General features: G+C 45.6%; 1 protein-coding gene and 1 long non-coding RNA gene across 6 annotated transcripts in view; one reads left to right on the top strand and one right to left on the bottom strand.

Moving 5' to 3' along the window:
• Nucleotides 1–19,620, bottom strand: part of LOC106987220 (uncharacterized) — an 83,546-nt gene that overhangs the window by 35,007 nt on the left and 28,919 nt on the right. For all 5 annotated transcript variants that reach the window (XR_008299001.1, XR_008298998.1, XR_008298999.1 and 2 more), the window contains exons 2-3: nucleotides 5,843–5,983; nucleotides 2,101–3,754 (exon numbers count right to left, since the gene is read on the bottom strand). This is a non-coding gene — a long non-coding RNA (uncharacterized LOC106987220). The remainder of the gene's footprint in view (nucleotides 1–2,100; nucleotides 3,755–5,842; nucleotides 5,984–19,620) is intronic.
• Nucleotides 1–19,620, top strand: part of NR2F2 (nuclear receptor subfamily 2 group F member 2) — a 77,985-nt gene that overhangs the window by 21,478 nt on the left and 36,887 nt on the right. The window contains exon 2 of the mRNA XM_053223612.1: nucleotides 15,962–16,046. Coding sequence (XP_053079587.1) covers nucleotides 15,998–16,046 — 49 coding nt within the window. The 5' untranslated portion in view covers nucleotides 15,962–15,997. The remainder of the gene's footprint in view (nucleotides 1–15,961; nucleotides 16,047–19,620) is intronic.

Here is a 19,620-nt window from a genome sequence, read left to right on the forward strand (position 1 = left end):
CATCAACGACCACAACTGTGAACGACATACTCTCCCCAGTGATGATATTGTCCAGCCTCTTCTGGAAAGCACCGTTGTTCGGGCCACCCTCGGATCTTCCGGTCGCTGTCCCGCCCACCTGCTGCGGGGGAGTCCTGACTCGCTTTCCCCAGCGGGGACAGGGGTGTGCAGGCTGCAGCTGATCAGGAGCTTGAGTGGGAAGACAGCGGGACGGGGCGGGGGTCAGGATCGCTGTGAGGACGCCCCAAGTGCAGCTCCAAATGACACTTCCTAGGAGGGGTGCAGAGACCGCCCAGGCACCTTGCTCAGAGATGGGGTGACGCCCAGAAAGGTCACCGAGCGGCTGGGTGAGCAATGGAGGCTGAGGGATGGGGCAAACACCGGACCAGGACACGTCCCCGCTCACTGAGTGGAAGGGAGCGTCTCCCACTGATGCTGCCCCCAAGGGTCGCCTGAGCCACCACCTCGAAATGCCACCTAGGTGGGTGCACGTGGACAGATTCAGGCGCTTGCACAGATGCCCAGAACTCTGGAGGGGCACAGCACCCCCCAGCAATGGCAGGCACGTGGCTCAGAGGACCGCGTGCGGGCCTGGCCGAGCGCACCCCTGGCAGGAAAAGTAATGCCATCTCAGGTCAAGGAGAAAGCCCCGCAGCCCAAAATAGCCGCCCTTCCCAGTTGCCACACGGTCTAAAATTATACCATTGAAGATTTATTCCTTTGCACACCTCGCTTCCATGGGGGCCCGGCCTGGAGCCGGGGGGGAGAACCCATAAAACGTCTTCACGTTAAGGTGTAAAAGGCCCGGCTGTTCCACAGAGTTCTGTAGGGCCGGGAACGGAGGGAGGTGTTGAAAGGAGAGGAAGAAGGCAAAGGACGCGTGGGTGAGGGAAACCAAAAGGGCACTCACTTCTCCCGTTTCAGGGTTTCTCCCGGAAGGAGCCTGGCACACCGCTACCTCGTAAACCTGAGGCCCGCGCACTTTGCCAGTAAATTTGAACCGTGCGTATAAACAATGCTAATAACTGATTCCTTGAAAATGCCTTTCTAATACGTTATCGTGCCAAGCTGCACGGGCCTCTCCTTCGAATTGCCTACGTGGGAAAAAACTAAAAGTGAGCTAAGGGGCAATTAGAAAGAAGAAACGCTGTATGCCTATCATATTCTGGAACACGGAAGGAAGCTACAAGCAGGCAATCGGGTCATTTTAGCCACAGTCTCCGTTTTCTGTGGGGGAAGGATTGCCTCAGAAATTCAGGCAAAGCCCCTGTCTTTCTAGAAGTGTGGTTAATCTGACCGCGGGAGACCTAGCAGTAAACAAAATAAAACCAAGCAATCGCTGTTGGAAACAGACCTCCAGTCCCCTGTGTCAGCCGGCAAAAGTGCCATCCGATTCCATGTTTCAAGTCCTTAAGAAATAGACAACATTTCAGGGGTGCCTGGGTGGCTGGCTCGGTCGGTTAGGTGGCCACCTGTGGATTTCGGCCCAGGTCACAATCTCCCAACTGTGAGATCAAGACCCACGTCGGGCTTTCCACTGATGGCTCGGAATCTGCTTGGGATTTTCTGTCTCTCTCTCCGCCCCTCCCCTCCTCGTGCTCGCTCTCTCTCACAATACAGAAATAAACTTAAAATGAAAAGAAAAAGACAGTATTTCGGAAAAGTAACCACCGCGTCCCCCCCCCAACCCCTGTGCCGCCCTCACCTAAGTCACTTAGCGGAAAGCTAAGTGCCACGGGGGCCACTGATGAGTTTTAGGCAGAGGCAGGGACAAAAACAGGGAACCGAGAAAACAAGGAAGGAGACGGGAAAGAGCGAAGAAAGGGCGTGCAGGGCTGAGGAGGAGAGACCAGGTGACTTCCCCAAGGTTATCCAAGGGAGGTGGCTGGGGACATGGCAAAGTGCTTCACACCCACTGGTGTCTAACTAAGTTCCCTGGGGTTTTTTCTACTCCGACGGTCTTTGGAGTTACAGAATGTCGGGATTCAAGAAGTGTAACTCCTGGGTCTATGGGAACTTACTGGACGATTTCTATAACTAAGGCTTCCCTTCTCCACCTCCATTCATTCACTCACCCAACAAATAAGGATGGAATCTTACCTCCTGCCAGGCAGTGTCTGGGAGCGTGGGTTCACCTTCATGGAGATTTCACACAGATGCTTCCTTGAGGGCCAGCTCAACCGGCCCCTTTTCAGTGAGTTACTCCCTGACGGTGCAATCTCATGGGGCCCCTTCCATCCTCTGCCAACCACTCTTCTCTAATTTTCCCGTAGTACTTACGACGACTGGAGACCCTGTCGTTCATCTTTGTTCACTATGTCGCTGCTCATCTTCTCTAGGAAATTGGGTCCTTCCAACAAGGACCCTGTCTCATTCAACGCGGTCTCTCCAATACTTACAATGATTCCTGCATGCAGTAGGTACTCAAAAAAAAAAAAAAAGCTGTCCAATAAGTGGAATGAATACCAAGGAGAGCTTTTTTCCGGTGCCTACTATGTGCCAAAGCCATATGAGACTATTCACATCAATCATCTCGTTTAATCAAGATTGGATACACCAAAACCGAAAATACCTGATGAAGACAGAGTTCTAATGATGGCAAAGCGCTTGGAAAAATTAAAGCAGAACTTGAAACGCCTGGACCCCGGGCCCCTTCATGCAAGAACAAGGGCCATCCTGCGACGTTAAAAGGTAACAAATTTAAAATGAAAAAAAAAAGGAAATACTTCTTAAAACAGCGTATAACCTACCTGTGGAATTCACTGCCGCAGGGTATTATTGAGGCAAATAGTCTAGCAAGATTCAAGAAAGGATTAGACATTTATATGAATAGGAATAATATTGGCAGTTACACTAACTAGGTTAAAAAGTTACAAGGCATGGCCGTCCTGGGCTCCAGGGCATAACTGTTCACCAGCTGGGGTGAGGAAGGAATTTCCCCTCGCGACGGAGCATTGCATAATTGGCCAGATGCATGATGGCTCGGATTTTTTGCCGTCTTCCGTAACATGGGCAGAGACGACTGCCCAGGGAAAGCTCCTGGAGAAGGCAGCCCAATGACTTCTTCCCATGGCGTTTCTGACTCCATACTGCACAATCCCGGATAAGAGGTAGGGAGGCCACAGAAAGTCCCTTGGGGGATTCACACCCGAAAATGTTTCCACTTCCGAACAACAGAAACGGTGCAAAATAATTTTCTTCATCCTGATGATGAAAATATTTCATGGGCTGATATCGGGCCCCGGCTGTCATCTTCTTAGCGCCTGGAGGCTGTATGGGCATCTCTAAACCTCAGCCCATCAGAGTCCTGGGAGAATCTTCTACAAAGGCATCACCCACCCATTTTTCACATCTGTCTAACACTGTGCCTTACGCACACGCACTTGGCAAAGGTGTGTCTAACGGAAGTGCCTTTCTGCAGGTGTGCTAAGGAAAGCTATTCATAATGCCGTCCACTCGCATTCCAAAGCTTTTCTCGATTACACTGCCAGGCACAGACATGGATTCTTGGTGATGTGTGTCGCGCATTTTTTTTTTTCACCCTACCATGGAAAATCCAGAAGGCAGGCGTGAGCCTTGCGTCCAAATCCAAGCGTTCACGGCAACGCAGTGCAACTAAATCCTTCATGAGACTCGAGTGACTTCACAAACCTTAGTGTCGCAGGTATAGACGAGGCTCCGAAGAAACCGTAGGGGCGTCTGGAGCACCAGCGAAACAACATCCCCCACCCCACGTCGGGGGCCAAAGAACATTCTGCAAGCCAAACACAAGGGGACATTTTGATTTAAACCTTCAACCCAGCCACGACCCTGAAAGCTTTCAAAAGTAAACAGATATATAACAAAACGCGGCACAGATGGACACGTACGTTTTTCCCCCCACCCCGGTATCAGACACCACAGTTGCCACCAATATTGTCGAATGCATTCTCGCACAAAATTAGCTAAGAACCGCCGGTCTAGGGCCTGGTCCTCAAGAGAATTCTCAAGTCTCTTTGGACAAACTCTTTCCCACCTAAACGCAAGATTTGCTTCCTTGTAAAATTTACTTCCTTAAATTGGCAGAATAATATTAATTGGATTCTCTCAGCGAAAGAGAGAATTAATTCCCATCCAGAGAAAAGACTTAAACAGTAACTGTTGCTTCAGATACCCACCTGGCATGTTATTGGCTGGTCGCAGATGAGCTTTTTCAACTTTGGCGCGTTCTCTTGGTCTAAGCTTTGCTATGTACTTTTCAGTGTGATTACCAGAAGAGCAAAGTTTGTCAGATTTGTGTGTGTTGATGCTGGCTTGTTTTGGGTTTGGAGTTTGGGGGCTTCTTTCCAGGGTCTGTTGCGGGGGGGGGGGGGGGGTTGGGTGGCTAATATTTGTTTTTTACTTAAAATTATCCGCATAAAGGATGCGTGGGTGGCTCAGTCGATTAAGCGTCCCGACTTTTGATTTCAGCTCAGGTCATGATTTCACGGTTCGTGGGATCGAGCCCCACGTAGGGCTCTGTGCTGACGGTGGGGAGGCTGCTTGGGATTCTCTCTCTCCGCTCCTTATCCGCGTACACACGGGTGCACGCTCTCTCTTGTTCTCTCAAGATAAATCAATAAGCATTAAAAAATAAAATTATCCACACGTCATGAGGAATGATAAGAGTGTAAACTCTGTCGTCAACCAGGATGGGGTTCAATTCTCACCCCAGCAGTCCGACCTCAGATAATCCAGTGAACCTTCCTTTTTCTTTATCCGTAAAATGGAGACCAAAAAAATCTGGCTTAATCTGGCGAGCACGCCCAAGGAGGCAGTGATTACAAAGGATCTGACACATCGCCTGTCATGTATTAAGGAGACAATAAATGTTATCCATTATGATGACTGAGCATATCTTGCCCACATATCTGTAATCATCAGGAGTACACATCCCATCCCGATGTTATGACATCATTTGCCAACCAACATCAAGAAAACATTTGATAGTTCCATGTCCCATATTCTTAGGTTTACATTAACATTCTAAGTACTGTAAACAATAGTTTAAAGAACATCTTGGAGGGGCACCTGGTTGGCTCAGTCCGGTGGAGCATGTGACTCTGGATCTCGGGCTTGTGAGTTCGAACCCCATGCAGGGTGTGGAAATTCCTTAAATGAATAAAACTTCTAAAAAATTAAAATTAAAAAAAAAGTAAAGAACACCTTTGAGCAGTTGTTGTTGTTGTTGGTACTGAGATTGATTCCCAGGAGTAAAATCATTTGCTCAAGGGTTACGAAAAATTTTTATGGTCTTCACACACTGCCAAATGGGTTTCCAAAAAGGGTTTTGACAATATACCCCAGCTATATTGGACTCCCCCTTTTTTTTTAAATAACTCCAAGTGTGGGTCTATTTTTTTAATCTTTATTTTCGAGGGAGAGAGAGACAGAGTATGAGTGGGGGAGGAACAGAGAGAGAGAGAGGGAGACACAGAATCCGAAGCAGGCTCCAGGCTCCGAGCTGTCAGCACAGAGCCCGACGCGGGGCTCGAACTCACGCACCCGTGAGATCATGACCTGAGCCAAAGTCAGACGCTCAACCGACTGAGACACCCAGGCGCCCCTGTAGGACTCACTTTTGACCACTGCTCTGTAAACAATGGGAATCACCATTACCAGGAATAAAAACGGGGGGGGGGGGGGAATAAATAAATAACAGAAAGACCGTGTACAAGTAAGCTTTTGTGTTTCCAGATCTAGAAAAAAATGCTGTGAATGGTACAAATTTCCATTCCCTCAACATCTGTCAGTTTCCTCCCAAGCCCTTTCTCCAAGTATCCTACTCAACCTCTCAGCAATGTCTCATCCGACGGGCACACACCTCGTAGCTTTCCGGCTGAGCGAAGTCACGGCTTCCTGTTTTCTGCCAGATGTCCAGTGGTCCCGTGAAGGCCAGCGATTCGACTGCCCGCCCCTGGCATGAAGACAGCCCGCTCAGGAGCAATCCCAGAGGAAACGAGACCTGGTGAGGCCCATATAGAAATATTTTCTTTGCAAGGTGGAGTCACGAACAATGACACAGCCCACATTTGACCACAAAACGTGGAAGGTGTAACCCGAGGAGGCATATCGCCTGAGCTCTGGAAGGCATAATCTGAGGAGGGACAGTTGGTCTGTGCAGCTTTGCAAGAGACCTAAATAATACCTGGTTTTGTGGGAAGAAAACAAGAGAGAAAGAGAACCCTTTGGCCTTCGCTAGTGAGTTTAGCACACGTGAAAGGTGAGGGCTTGACAAGGTCGAAATGGAAATTTTCTAACGCAAGGCAACCAGAAAGAGGCTTCTCCTCACCCTTTCCACACCAACGTCCTGGTGACCCCCCTCTTTCTCTTGAAACCAGTCCCGAGGAGCCCCAAAACTTCATCTGAAGCCTGCGTGGGCATTTTTCTAATGAGGGGACATCTGACCCCCGCTCATCCCCATAAAACTCTCCGAGGAGAAATCTCTCCTGGGTTGCTGTCTCTTATAAGGAGTGTTCAGCCGCTTCTCCTGGCTCCGTTACAATGGCGTAGGGCACACATCACAGCTGGACTCTTTCAACGCTTCTGGATGGCGCGTGGCACCCTTTGCTAAATTCCAGAACGTGGCGTTAGTTAAACAGGCTAGTGAAGACTAGTTACTCCAATGATGGGGATCGTTGGCATGGCCTTTTTGCCTGGTTCCATGGATGCCTGCACTGCTGGGTATGAAACCCCCCTACAGGCAGGCCCCAGGGTTGGAGAAATAAAGACTCAGCCTCTTATCGCTTACTACCCGTGTGACCCAACGCGAGCAGTGAACCAGTCTGAGCCTCCGCTGCCTCCACGTTAACGGGAAATAGTAACACCCGCCTTGCACAGTTATTGTGGGGGAAGTCCCTGTTCCTGGTACACAGAGGTTGTTATGTCCACACACACACACACATACACACACACACACACACACGCACGACGCATATGCAAATACAGGTGCGTGCACTTGAGTTTTTGAAAATCAATTACTCCTCTCCATTTTTATAGCTCACAAGGTGATTTTTGAAAAGCCAATCAAGAAAGGAAGGAAAGAAACAGATTTCCCTCTCCAACAAGGAAAAGCAATTAAACGTCAAATATTAACTGTTCCTGGGAGTAAATTTTTTTAATGGGTTAAAGGCCTGGCCATTACAGGCCTCCACTATGTAATTTCTAAGAAAGGACCAGGTAATATTTTTAAAAATTAAGTGGAAGATAAAATGCTAGAACCAGCGCATCTATTCAGAAACCACTTTTTTATCCATTTTCAGGGGCTTCCCAATTGCATCATGCCTTTTAAGAGACCCAATCTGGTTAAGAGCACTTTATTTCAAACCTTCACTTGCGAGAAGCATTGATTTATGATAGGGCTGATTAAAGCAATGGTGTCTTAAGCAATAATGATTTCAATTATAGGACTTTTCACCAATGTGCATTATTCTGGTTTGCTCTCCACATGTCTATTCACTAAGGGAGGGAGTACAGGTAGGTGTAATTTTGAAAAGTCCCTGGACAAATTTAATACCAGAAAGGAATGTGGAGACAGGTGGACTGATGTATCCTTTTTGATGATGTGAATGTATTGTATTTTAATATGCTCTGACAAACTTGAACAATTCCCTGATGGGCTCCTACCCGATATCATTAGGGTTATTTAGAGCTCCAATTCTGCTCTATTCCCACGGGGGTATATTCAAGTCGTAGGAATGTGCCCACTACAAAATCCCTCCAAGCACAGTATGTAAGAGTCTCCAGTCTCGGGCTGAAGAAAACCATTAAGCTCAAGGTTAGAGCTTTAACTCATTCACATCTGACATCAATAGAACACATACCAGGGGCGCCTGGGTGGCTCAGTCGGGTAAGCGTCCGACTCTTGATTTCAGCCTAGGTCATGATCTCGAGGTTTCATGCGTTAGAGCCCCGCGTAGGATTTTCTCTCTGCCCCTCTCTCTCTCTCTCTCTATCAAAATAAATAAATGAACTTTAAAAAAAAGGGGGGAAAATATAACACATACCAAATATCCTCCCCTTATCTGCGTATCTATCCCATGGACCTGCCTGGTAGGTAAGAAAATGAAGTCATCCTAGAGTCAAATGGTTAAGTGGCAACAGGAAGGAGCCCGGTCTAATGGGGGCACCTGCTCTTGGGTCCCAGCTAATTGTCACCATATATAACTGTGGAACAAGTAGTGCCACACCCTCAGAACTGTCAAAAGAATCCAGAAATCCATATTGTTTTTGTGAAGTTCAAGTTTTCCGATTTTTAAAATTTAGACAAACACTGGTTAATTGATCTAGTAACTGGGGAGGTGGGGGGAGATGGCATGACATCTTTTTGTTTAATTAACAAAGTATTTGGGGGCACCTGGGTGGCTCAGTCAGTTGACAGGCTGACTTCGGCTCAGGTCATGATCTCACAGTTCGTGAGTTCGAGCCCCGTGTCGGCTGGCTGCTCGCTTCAGATCCTCTGTTTCCCTGTTCTCTCTCTCTCTCTCTCTCTCTCTCAAAAATAAATTAAAAAAAATTTTTTTTAAGAAAATATTTTGATGCTGCTACTTCATAAACATTTAATAAAAATCTAATATTGTGCTAAGAACCATGTGCCAGGCATTGGGAAAGCAAAAATGAATACCCATTTTCTCCCATCAAGTAACTAACAGTCTTGGGGCATGTGGGTGACTCGGTTGGTTAAGCATCTGACTCGATCTGGGCTCAGGTCATGATCTCCATCTGTGAGTTCGAGCCCTGTGCTGACAGCTTGGGATTTTGTCTCTCCCTCCCTCTGCCGCTCCCCTGCTCACTCTCTCCCTTTCTCTCTCAAAATAAATTTAAAAACTTAAAAAAAGAGAGAGAGAGAGAGAGAACTGATAGCCTAGCACTTAGTATAAGAAGTATGAGGGATTTCATGTTCAAAAAATTTAGGAGAAATGCAACCTAACATTGGGATTCAATCTATTACTTTTTTTTTTTAATTTTTTTTCAACGTTTATTTATTTTTTGGGACAGAGAGAGACAGAGCATGAACAGGGGAGGGGCAGAGAGAGAGGGAGACACAGAATCGGAAACAGGCTCCAGGCTCTGAGCCATCAGCCCAGAGCCTGACGCCGGGCTCGAACTCACGGACCGCGAGATCGTGACCTGGCTGAAGTCGGACGCTTAACCGACTGCGCCACCCAGGCGCCCCTATTACTTTTTTTTATAGTAAGTTTCTCCTTTGCTATTCTTCAGGTCAGTTAGTTTGTCCTTTGGCTCAGCTTTGAAGCTCCATTTTAATTTGAGAGCTAGTCCCGTGAATACTAAAATTCAGGTAGGATATATTCCCTGGAAAGGAAAATTCGGATCACACCTTGACGGTGTTCTCCCCTCCGTCAAATCAACTTTACAGGTTTCTTAATTCTGTGCTATTAATTGGACTCTCGCGCAATCTCAATCTAGCTCTTAATCTCCACTATTCTGTGATGCTGTGGGCTTGATGAGAGCTGACCAGCAAAATGCTTTACGCATTAATCCCTCTGCAAAATCACCTTAATAAATTGTTTAACTTCTTTTTTTTTTTTGGAATTATAGAAGTCCCACGAGACACAAATGAAAGGGTTTGGGTCCAGCCATTAGAATTTTCAGCTTAGCACTTGAGAAAAATGATGAGCCTAATTGCTTCACAGAAGAAAATCAGATCAAAGTTAAGATTCTTTCTTTTTAAACTTCATAATTATTTCTCAGACACCTCCTTGAAATGCCTTAAAAATACTTCCATTGAAATGTATATGGGCTTCATCCCTGTTCTTTTCAAATATGCTCAGTCGTGACTTTGCTGGGTCGCCTTCCACTGCCCCTCTTTGATGGAACTGCCTGAAAGGAAAGTTCTCAAACATCACCACCACTGGCTGGGTATAGAGACAGACAAAACAGGTGGTTCACTGTGCTAACAACTAGGCATCGCACCGTTTTAAACACAGCATTTGATACATTCTGTAGCTCAGAAACAGGCAATTACAGGAGACCTCATTTCCTTCTTTGCATAAAATTTCAGCCAACGCTTAGCACACAGATCTCCTTTCTGTCCCGTGCTTCCCAACCCAGCCCCATAGCAAACCCGCGTCCTGCTTCCCAGGAGCATTAAATCACAGCTAATACACTTCAACTGCTCTGGGCACTAGCTGTTGGGGGAACAGCTGAACCTTCTCGTTTGCTTTACATAGCCAATTCTTGCAAGGTTAGAAGCTACCTTGGTGATTCTTCTCCAACCCCTTTATTGGACAAACGAAAGGGGAAAGACCCAAGGAGAGAAAGTGACTTGCTCACACAGCAGGACCCTGTGACTTTTCTTCCGGTGCTGTTCCCACGTCCACTCCCAGCCATTGTGCCAGACCAAGAAACGGTTCTCAAAACTGGGATTTTATACAGGCATCGCCATGAAAATGAATTTATTATAAAAGCATTGATGGGCCCCTATTTTGTGCCAAGTGCTGTGTTCATCTCCAGAGACTCGATAAACCACGCAAAGCATTCTAATACTGATTCGATCACCCACTAATGATCCCTCCTCACTGAGCTCGTGCACAGAGCTCCTACTGACTGCACGTTGCATACGGGGTGAAAGCTGGGAGGAACCTTAGAACTTTCATCCTGACTTCTTGTTTTATAGGGGAGGAAACTGTGACCCTGAGAGGCCTTAGAGTCAGTTCATGTCCCAGGCAGGTGGAGGGCCTGGATGGTGTCAGAGGCAGGTCTAGAACCCACGATGCCGATCACTAAAGTCACATTCGCTTTGCTTCAGGACATTCATCTCATTCATACATTCAACCTAACACGGGGGCTCAACCTATCACATTTATCATAAACATCGTCTTTGTTACCTGTGCCTATGCTGTGCCCTGAAGCTCCATTTTAATTTGAGGACTCCTCTATGAGTACTAAAGACCATGTAGGATATTCCCATTACAATCCCCACCAGCGGGGTGCCGGGAGGCGCAGTCAGGTAAGCAAGCATTGGCCTGTTCATCTTGGCTCAGGGCATGATCTCACAGTTCCTGAGTTCGAGCCCCACCTCGGGCTCTGAACTGATTGTGCATTGCCTGCTTGAGATTCTGTCTCTCCTTCTCTCTGCCCCTCCCCGGCTTGTTCTCTCTCTCTCAAAATAAATACACAGACTGAAAAAAAACTGGGAGCACTCGGGTGGTGCAGTCGGTTAAGCATCTGACTCTTTGTTTTGGCTCAGGTCATGATCTTACAGTTCGTGAGTTCGAGCCCTATGTGGAGCCTGCTTGGGATTCTCTCTCTCTCTCTACCTCTGTCTCTGTCCCTCCTCTACTTGTTCACTCTCTCTCTCTCAAAATAAATAAATAAACTTTAAAAAATATATTTTTATTATAAATATATTTTTAAAATTATAAATAAATAAATAAATAAAATCCCACCAGCAATTGGACAGTGGTCCCTGGGACCCAGAGTTTAGCTAAAACCTGTGCAGTAGAACTATAGTGACTTCCACGGTATGCATGAGAACGGCATACACCCATTCCTCTAACCCCTTCTAGATAAATCCAAAGGACTGGTGTGATGAGCCAGATCAACAGAAACACTAAGGGTAGTGTTTGCACTGACACCATACTAATGGAATTGTTAGCGTTACCATAGACCTATTTAAAATAGTCACGGCAGTTTATACATATTTCCAATAATCTTGTAAATCAACAGTGTTCAATAATCTTAGCTGACGCTATAAATGCTATCCGGACCCATTAAAGAAGAAATAAGTTAGAACTTCTATCTTTTTTTTTTTTTTAATGTGGTCTTCCAGGAAGCTGCCTCTGGACATAACTACAGAAAATTAACACAATAAGTAAAGCATTATAGAAGAGCTATTAACTGATTACGCTAATAAAAACCAAATGGGGGCCTTAATTCTGCCCCTCTGGGAGAGAAGGACAGATAAAATAAACAACAGAAAAAGAACACGGAGTAAAGGATAATTGACTTTAAACAATAATAATACAGAAACCTCCCACCAAGCAACCAAAAAAAAAAAAAATCCAGATTGCTACCTTCACTTTGGGGAACATGGAAGAGAAACTTCATTCCGCCTTGTGAAGACCTCAGTTTGATACTGATCAGGGTGCTTTCCAGGCTAACAAATTGGAAAAATTAAGGCGGGCTAACAAGGACGTTCTTAAATGCCAGGCACCTGGCCACGACGACTATTTTGCCCTCATATCGCAATGAGGAGCCCTTCCTGTCCCGCTCAGAGGCAGTCAAAATCTAAACATTCAGAGCTCATGCTCGATCAGGCTGGGACGGCAGGTGGGGTCCAGTGATGTCTGGCCTCCATGGAAAGGGCCAACCCAGGCAGAGGAGAAGAGGAAGGCAGGGACTGGAAACCCCGAGAACCCACCCGGTGCACAGCACTGCCTGTCGGCTAAACCCTGAAATCCTCGAGCGTGCTTGCAATTAACTCTGTGTAGCAGAGAAAGGCCTTTTCTTTCTATTTTGTTAGCTATAACATGGCCTGTGCCCCTGCCTTCAAACCTGCCCAGGAGCTTGCACTTTGTCTCCGTAAGTGCCTGGTAGGTAGCAAGTGTCCAGATGCCTTACACACATTGTCTGTCGTCCTAACGTTTTACCGGTAATGACCCCCAATTTAGAATCGCAGAAATGCGGTCTCGGAGTAATAGGGAGACCATGCGTTCAGCTTCCTAAGGCTGTCGGGCCCGACCCTCTCCAAAGCGCTCAACCCTTCTCTCGCCACACAGGTGACCCCAACTATGAGTAACCGTTGCCCTCACTCTTTTTCCCAGTCTCCCCCATGGAACCAACCCTCCTCGCACGGCAGCTGCGAAATCCCAGGTCATTGTTACTTTTCGCCGGCAAAAAAGTCAGCAAACGCAAATGAAACGGTTCCTACGTGAGCAAACAGTGGAGCGTTTTCTCAAAATGCAACCATTAAAAAAAAAAAAAAAAATCTTCCACAAGACGCTAACTTTGAAGGTGGCGGAAAATAGCCTGGTCGTCTCATATGCTGTGCTAAGCAAAACGATAGCAGTTCAGGTTTGCCATGGGTGTGGTGGTCTGAGAATTGATCTCCCCCAGAGGAATGTGGGTTTTTAGAAAAGAAGTTTCAGGAGGTACGTGATGAGGTTGTCTGTATAGAGATAGAAAGTCTTTGCGTCCGAAAAGGGTAAGACTTGTTCAGTGCTGGGCAGGGAGGGATGGGAGTCATCCAAGGGGACCAGTGAACAGAAGGTTGACGAGGGGGATTGCCATCTGAAGCCAAAAGCACTTTCCAAAAGCCAGAGTTCTTCAAAACTGCCATGTATTCAAGCCATCACATTTAATAGTCAAATATCAGAGGCATTTCAAATAAAGAATGTTTTTGAATAATCTGAAAGTTCTAACCATTTGCAATACGACAGGAAAAGATGAAGTGACGTAACTTGTTGGAAGAGAGCAAAATTAGCTCTATTTGCAGATAATAGTTACCTACATGCTTCAAAAGAATCGATTAGCGGGGGCAGCTGGGTGGCTCCATCGGTTGAGCGTCCAACTTCGGCTCAGGTCATGATCTTGTGGTTCGTGAGTCCGAGCCCCGCGTCGGGGTCTGTGCTGATAGCTCAGGGCCTGGAGCCTGCTTTGGGTTCTGTGTCCCCCTCGCTGTCCTGCCCACCCCGGCTTGTGCTCTGTCTCTCTCCATCTTTCAACAATGAATCAACATTAATTTTTTTTTTAAAGAATCAATTGGCAAACTCTCTAAATAAAAAACAGAAAAGTGGTTGGGGCACCTGGGTGGCGCAGTCGGTTAAGCATCCGACTTCAGCTCAGGTCATGATGTCACAGTTTGTGGGTTCAAGCCCCACATCGGACTTGGCACTGATTGTGCAGAGCCTGCTTCGGATTCGGTCTCCCTCTCTCTGCCCTCCCCTGCTCTCTTTCTGTCTCTCAAAAAAAATTTTAAGCAGTGAAGTGGCAAATAGCAAAAAAAAATATGTAAGTAAGTAACTTTCCTCTGCAGTGGTGAAATTTAATAGAGAAATTGTATTCATAACAACAATGAATAAACTTGAGGCTGTAGTGAGAAGTTACACATGGAAGCTACAACTTGGCAGGAATCCGGAGGAAAAGCTAAATGGTAGATGAGAAAACTCAGAATTAAAGACTTCAAGTCCCCACACATTAATGCGTAACTTGCACTCACATTTTGAACTGGATGAGTTCGTGCAGAATGACAAAGAGGGGGGCATAACCCAGAAATTAATTGTAAGGATGACAAATTTGTATTATTGGACATGAAAGCATATTCTTTTTTTAATGTTTATTTATTTTTGAGAGAGAGAGACAGTGTGCGAGCAGGGGAGGGGCAGAGAGAGAGGGAGACACAGAATCCGAAGCAGGCTCCAGGCTCCGAGCTGTCAGCACAGAGCCCGACACGGGGCTCGAACTGTGAAATCATGACCCAGGACGAAGTGGGATGCTTAACCGACTGAGCCACCCAGGCGTCTCTATGAAATATTCTTAAATTGCAATAAGGAAAAGGGAGAGTTTTGGCCGAAGTAGTGGAGGCATACAGATAATGCAATAAAATTTTAAAAATACAGAAAAAGACCCAATAGCATTCAAGATTTAGATCAGTAAGCAAATGAGGTTTCAGTACCTAGATTCTTACCACACAGACCAAAATAAATTCCAACAACGGAGAGATTTAAACACTTTTTTAAAAAAATAAAAAGAGCCACAAAAATACCAGTAGAAAATGTAGATTAATATCTCTCTGACCCTGGGATGTGCAAGGTCTTTCTGAACATAAAAGCAGAGGAAGGAAGAACAAAGAAAAATATTTATGTACTTGGATTTATAAACGCACACCTTAAGAATCCATTAACAATTAAAAATCAAATGATAAAATGGATAAACTGTTTGCAGTGCCTGATCGTGAAAGAGTTAATAAGCCATGCGAAGAAGGTTTCCAATTTAACAGAAACTCAATTTCATAAATTTTTAAATACGTAAATGTGGAAATGACAGACAAATCACATACACACAAAACAAGCCAAGCAGCCAAGAAACATGAAGAAAGTTAGCAGCACAAATAATCAAAGAAATACAAACCATAATAAGATTCTAGATTTCTTATCTTAGTTTGGGGAGACTTAATGATGGTTGGTGAATTCTGCATTCTCGTTCACTGCAGGTGGGAATATAAATTGGCATAAATACTTTGGGCTCTGCAACTCTTAGTCAAAAAAAAAAAAAAAAAAAAAAAGGCTTTGACCCAGGAATTTTGCCTACAGTCATTTCTAAAGGAAATGGAGATGTATACAAAGATTTTATAAAGGCAAAAAGTGATAAACAACATGAGTATCTAACGGGAGGTCAATTGAGTTACAATACCTACAAATAAGGAAACAGGGCGCCAACCTAAAAGTCATGTTTTACAATGGTTTTAACCACATGAGCAAATACTTACTATGACTTGTCCGATGGGAAAGCCAGATGACAAACTAACGGATGATAGCAAGGAGTCAATCTTGCTGTTCAAGCATACACATGCATGCACGTAAAAAAAGTAGAGGAAGAAGATTAGAAAAGTATGGGGGCACCTGGGTGGCTCAGATGGTTGAGCTCCGGACTTGATCGGCTGGGGTCACGATCTCAAGATTCGTGAGTTCGATCGAGCCCCACATCAGCGCGGAGCCTGCCTCAGGTCCCCTGTCCGCCCCCCCCCCCCCCACCGACCTTCCCCAGGTCTCAAAATTAAAAATAAAACCAAAAAAAAAAAAAAATGCTAAAAGAAAAAAAAAACATACCAAAGCGTTGGCAATGATTTTACTCAAGCGATGGGTCCATAGGTCATTTTCATTTTACCTCTACCTGTGTTTCCATAATTTCCAAATGTTCTACAATGGACTTGCATTATTTTTGCAATGGAGGCGGTAACATTTTTTTCTTGTGTGTTTTCCAGTCTAGTCGGCCAGAATCGTGGAAGCCTCGGGTCAAGATGCTGCAGGAGAATAAAGCGGGACCTGGTCTGCAGCCTGCTCAAGCGTGTGAGTCCTGTGGTTTCACCTTATTCTGGCTTGCGTGTTTGTTTGTGGTGGATCCTTTTAAATCTGTTCGCAGAGAGCGTGCAATTTCTGACACTGTTTTATTTGCTCCTCCCGCGAGTGACAGAGCAGAGTGTCCCAACAATACTCAATGTATTTCGCGTCAGGGGCCTGTGGGTCAGCAAGGTTATTAATAAACATAGCCTCTCGTTCTAATTTAGCTCCCTTCTCTCCTTCGTGTCTCTCCTCATGCCCTGCTTTTCCCTGCGCTGGTCTGTCTGACCCTCTTCCCTTTCTCCCTGATAGAAGCGATTCTGCCTTCCTTTTCGCTCAACTTCTGGCGCTTTTCCCAAAAGCGCTTTGCTGATGCTCTTGTTGGTCCTGTTAAGTTTTCACGGGGAATTTAATTTTTGCGGAAATGCATAGTGTCCTAAATTGATTCCAGACGGGCCGATGCGATACCACGATCTGCCACGCCTCGCTGAGTGTAAGACTGAGACAAAATGTGGACGAGCCACGAGTGCTACCTTGTTTTGCGAAACTGAAGTCTATTCAACAAGATTCCCGGACACAAAATTAGCTAGACGCGAGAGGCCACCACAGTCAGCCCTTCATAAAAGGAAATGAAGTTGAAAGGCACAAGGCAGCTTTGAATTTTATTATTTTTCTATTGTCTTTTTAAAATTGTTTTTTAAATATTTATTCTTGAAAGAGAGATCGAGCACAGGCAGGGCAGTGGGGGAGGTGGGCAGGTAGGGGCAGAGAGAGAGGGACACACAGAACCCCAAGCAGACTTCAGGCTCCGAGCCGTCAGCACAGAGCCCGACGCTGGGCTTGAACCCACGAACCGTGGGATCATGACCTGAGCCGAAGTCGGACGCATAACCAACTGAGCCGCCCAGGCGCCCCTGTTACCTTTGATGAGACAAAGAGCATTTACAGAGTTGATCGTGTATATTTGGAGTGTGTGTATCAATTTTATTTTCTGTTTAGACCGTAATGTACTACCTAAACTTATATTTATTTTTATTTTTGCTGTTTTATTTTTGCTGATGTTATTACACAGGTAGGAGTGGCTGCAGGGTCGTCTTGACTTACCGAATTTTTGGCCACGCGCCCTACAAATCTTCTGGTCTTTGTACAGATCCTGTTCCAATTTTTTTCACTGTCAACATTTCCTAGCTACAACTTCAAACCACAGAAGATTACTCTGTGAACTGAAAAGAGTCAGTTCCTGCACACACACACACACACACACGAACACGCACACACACGCGTGTGCAAACATCTTTCCACATGTATTAAACTTCAATGGTTACTTTATTCTAATAAACGCAATGTCGCATCTCCTGTCAGAGACCTCAGGAAGTCACATGTACCAACGGGGAGTTTGCTTAACAATGACAAAGCAACAGTTTTATATGGGAAAATACGTAAAAAGAAATGCATGGTTCTGTGTTGAATTATTCATACTTTTCAAATTAACCTATTGCACTTCTTCCTGTTCGAGAACACAGTAGTTTTTGAATATGACCTAGACTACCTTTTCTCGAATAAGTGAAAGTCTTTTACAGTGATGCGATTTTTTAACACATGATTAATTCCACTCCCAACGAGGATCCTCATCTTGAAGAAATGAGAACCAAAAAATGAAGAAATGACAGGGAAGCGAAATTTATTCCAGAGAAAGATAGTTTTCTATGTCCAAATTCATTATCAGGAAGCATACCACTTTTATAGCGTTAGTAGGATTGCACCCGACTTTTGGTCTTTCCCAAACTAAGGAAGAAAATCTCTGTGCCCTTTGAATGAATCACGCATTCAACGTTCAACTTCTTAAAATGGTCTCCCCTAACCACTGCACATTGATAGAGAGGCAAGGCTCCTTTACTCAGCTAAAATAGCCACTGGAAGTAGTCATTAATCGCTCCTGACTGAATGTCTAGTTCGGTCCCTTTTTATGTTTTCCTTTTCCTTTTATTTATTTATTTTTATTTATTTTTAATTTTTTTTTCAACGTTTATTTATTTTTGGGACAGAGAGAGACAGAGCATGAACGGGGGAGGGGCAGAGAGAGAGGGAGACACAGAATCGGAAACAGGCTCCAGTCTCTGAGCCATCAGCCCAGAGCCTGACGCGGGGCTCGAACTCCTGGACCGCGAGATCGTGACCTGGCCGAAGTCGGACACTTAACCGACTGCGCCACCCAGGCGCCCCTTTCCTTTTCCTTTTAAATAGATCATTCTCATTTGCCCTCTAACAACCATCAAAGGAGGAGCATAGCTTTAAATGTGTCCTGTTACATATATGGCCATTTGTCATTCGTGGAATTCTATTTAAGTTATTTTCTTTAAAGGCAGTATTTTTCTTAATATACATAGGCTTACGTGAGCATTAAATTATTATTAGACCGTGGTGGGGAAAAAGAGGAAAAAAGAGGAGGAGGAAGAGGAGGAGTTGACCGAGTGCCTACTTTGTACCATACAGTATGACAGCTGCATCGGAACTTTTATGTTGTGCTGAGTGCTTCAGCATAACCTTTTCTGGTGTTGTCTACACAGCACCACAATGAAGAAGATATGGGTCACCTCAGGAGGCAGATGAGAAGACTGGGGTTTAGAGAGGTCAAGCAACATACCCTAGACGCACGCTCAGGGCGACACGGAGCAGGGACTCGAGCCGAGGCTCTCCTCGCCAAACTCCAGCCTTTTCAACGATTGGGGGGTAGCCGACTTCATCGTCGACAGTGGCAGGTGCTCAGGGTAGAAATGAAATCCTGGAGTTTACCACATTCTGGGCTTGAGGTCAGTGACACATGATGGTTTCTAAGGGGTGATGTGGGCACGTCTGGAGGGGCAAGAAAGAGGTCCCCGAGAATCACCGTAGATACCATGGTGGACAGAATCATGAAAGGGCTAACACGGTAATTCTCATGGGAGCGTGACAACACGTCTGTTCCTATATCAGAACACCCATGACCGGGGCGCCTGGGTGGCTCAGTCGGTTACATGTCCGACTTCGGCTCAGGTCATGATCTCGCCGTCCATGAGTTCGAGCCCCGCGTCGGGCTCTGTGCTGACAGCTCCGAGCCTGGAGCCTGTTTCAGATTCTGTGTCTCCCTCTCTCTCCGACCCTCCCCCGTTCGTGCTGTGTCTCTCTCTGTCTCAAAAATAAATAAACGTTAAAAAAAAAAAAGAACACCCATGACCCTGTGGGACTCGAGTGGACGAACCGGTAAATTTCAAAACCTGGGCATCTTTGTGCCCTTGCTTTAGGTATTTTAAGTACTCTGTATTAAAGAGGGTCATTGGTTCCAAGATGTTCCTTTACGTTTTGATAAATAAATGTTCTGAGGACCGCCTATGGGGAATTCTTCCCTCGCATAATAAGGTTGGATGCAAACGTCTGCCCTGTAGCAGATCTTTTGTGCATTTTTTTTTTTTTAGGTTTTGTTTTGCTTCGAAGTCTTTTGTTTTTTTTTTGTTGTTGTTGTTGTTTTTGTGTGTTTTTGTTTTTTTATGCCCACTCTGCGTTAGCTTCCTCCAACTCCCAGCCTGGGCTCGGCAGGCCGTAGGAC

The sequence above is a fragment of the Acinonyx jubatus genome, chromosome B3 (genome assembly GCF_027475565.1).
Source record: "Acinonyx jubatus isolate Ajub_Pintada_27869175 chromosome B3, VMU_Ajub_asm_v1.0, whole genome shotgun sequence".
NCBI lineage: Eukaryota > Metazoa > Chordata > Mammalia > Carnivora > Felidae > Acinonyx > Acinonyx jubatus.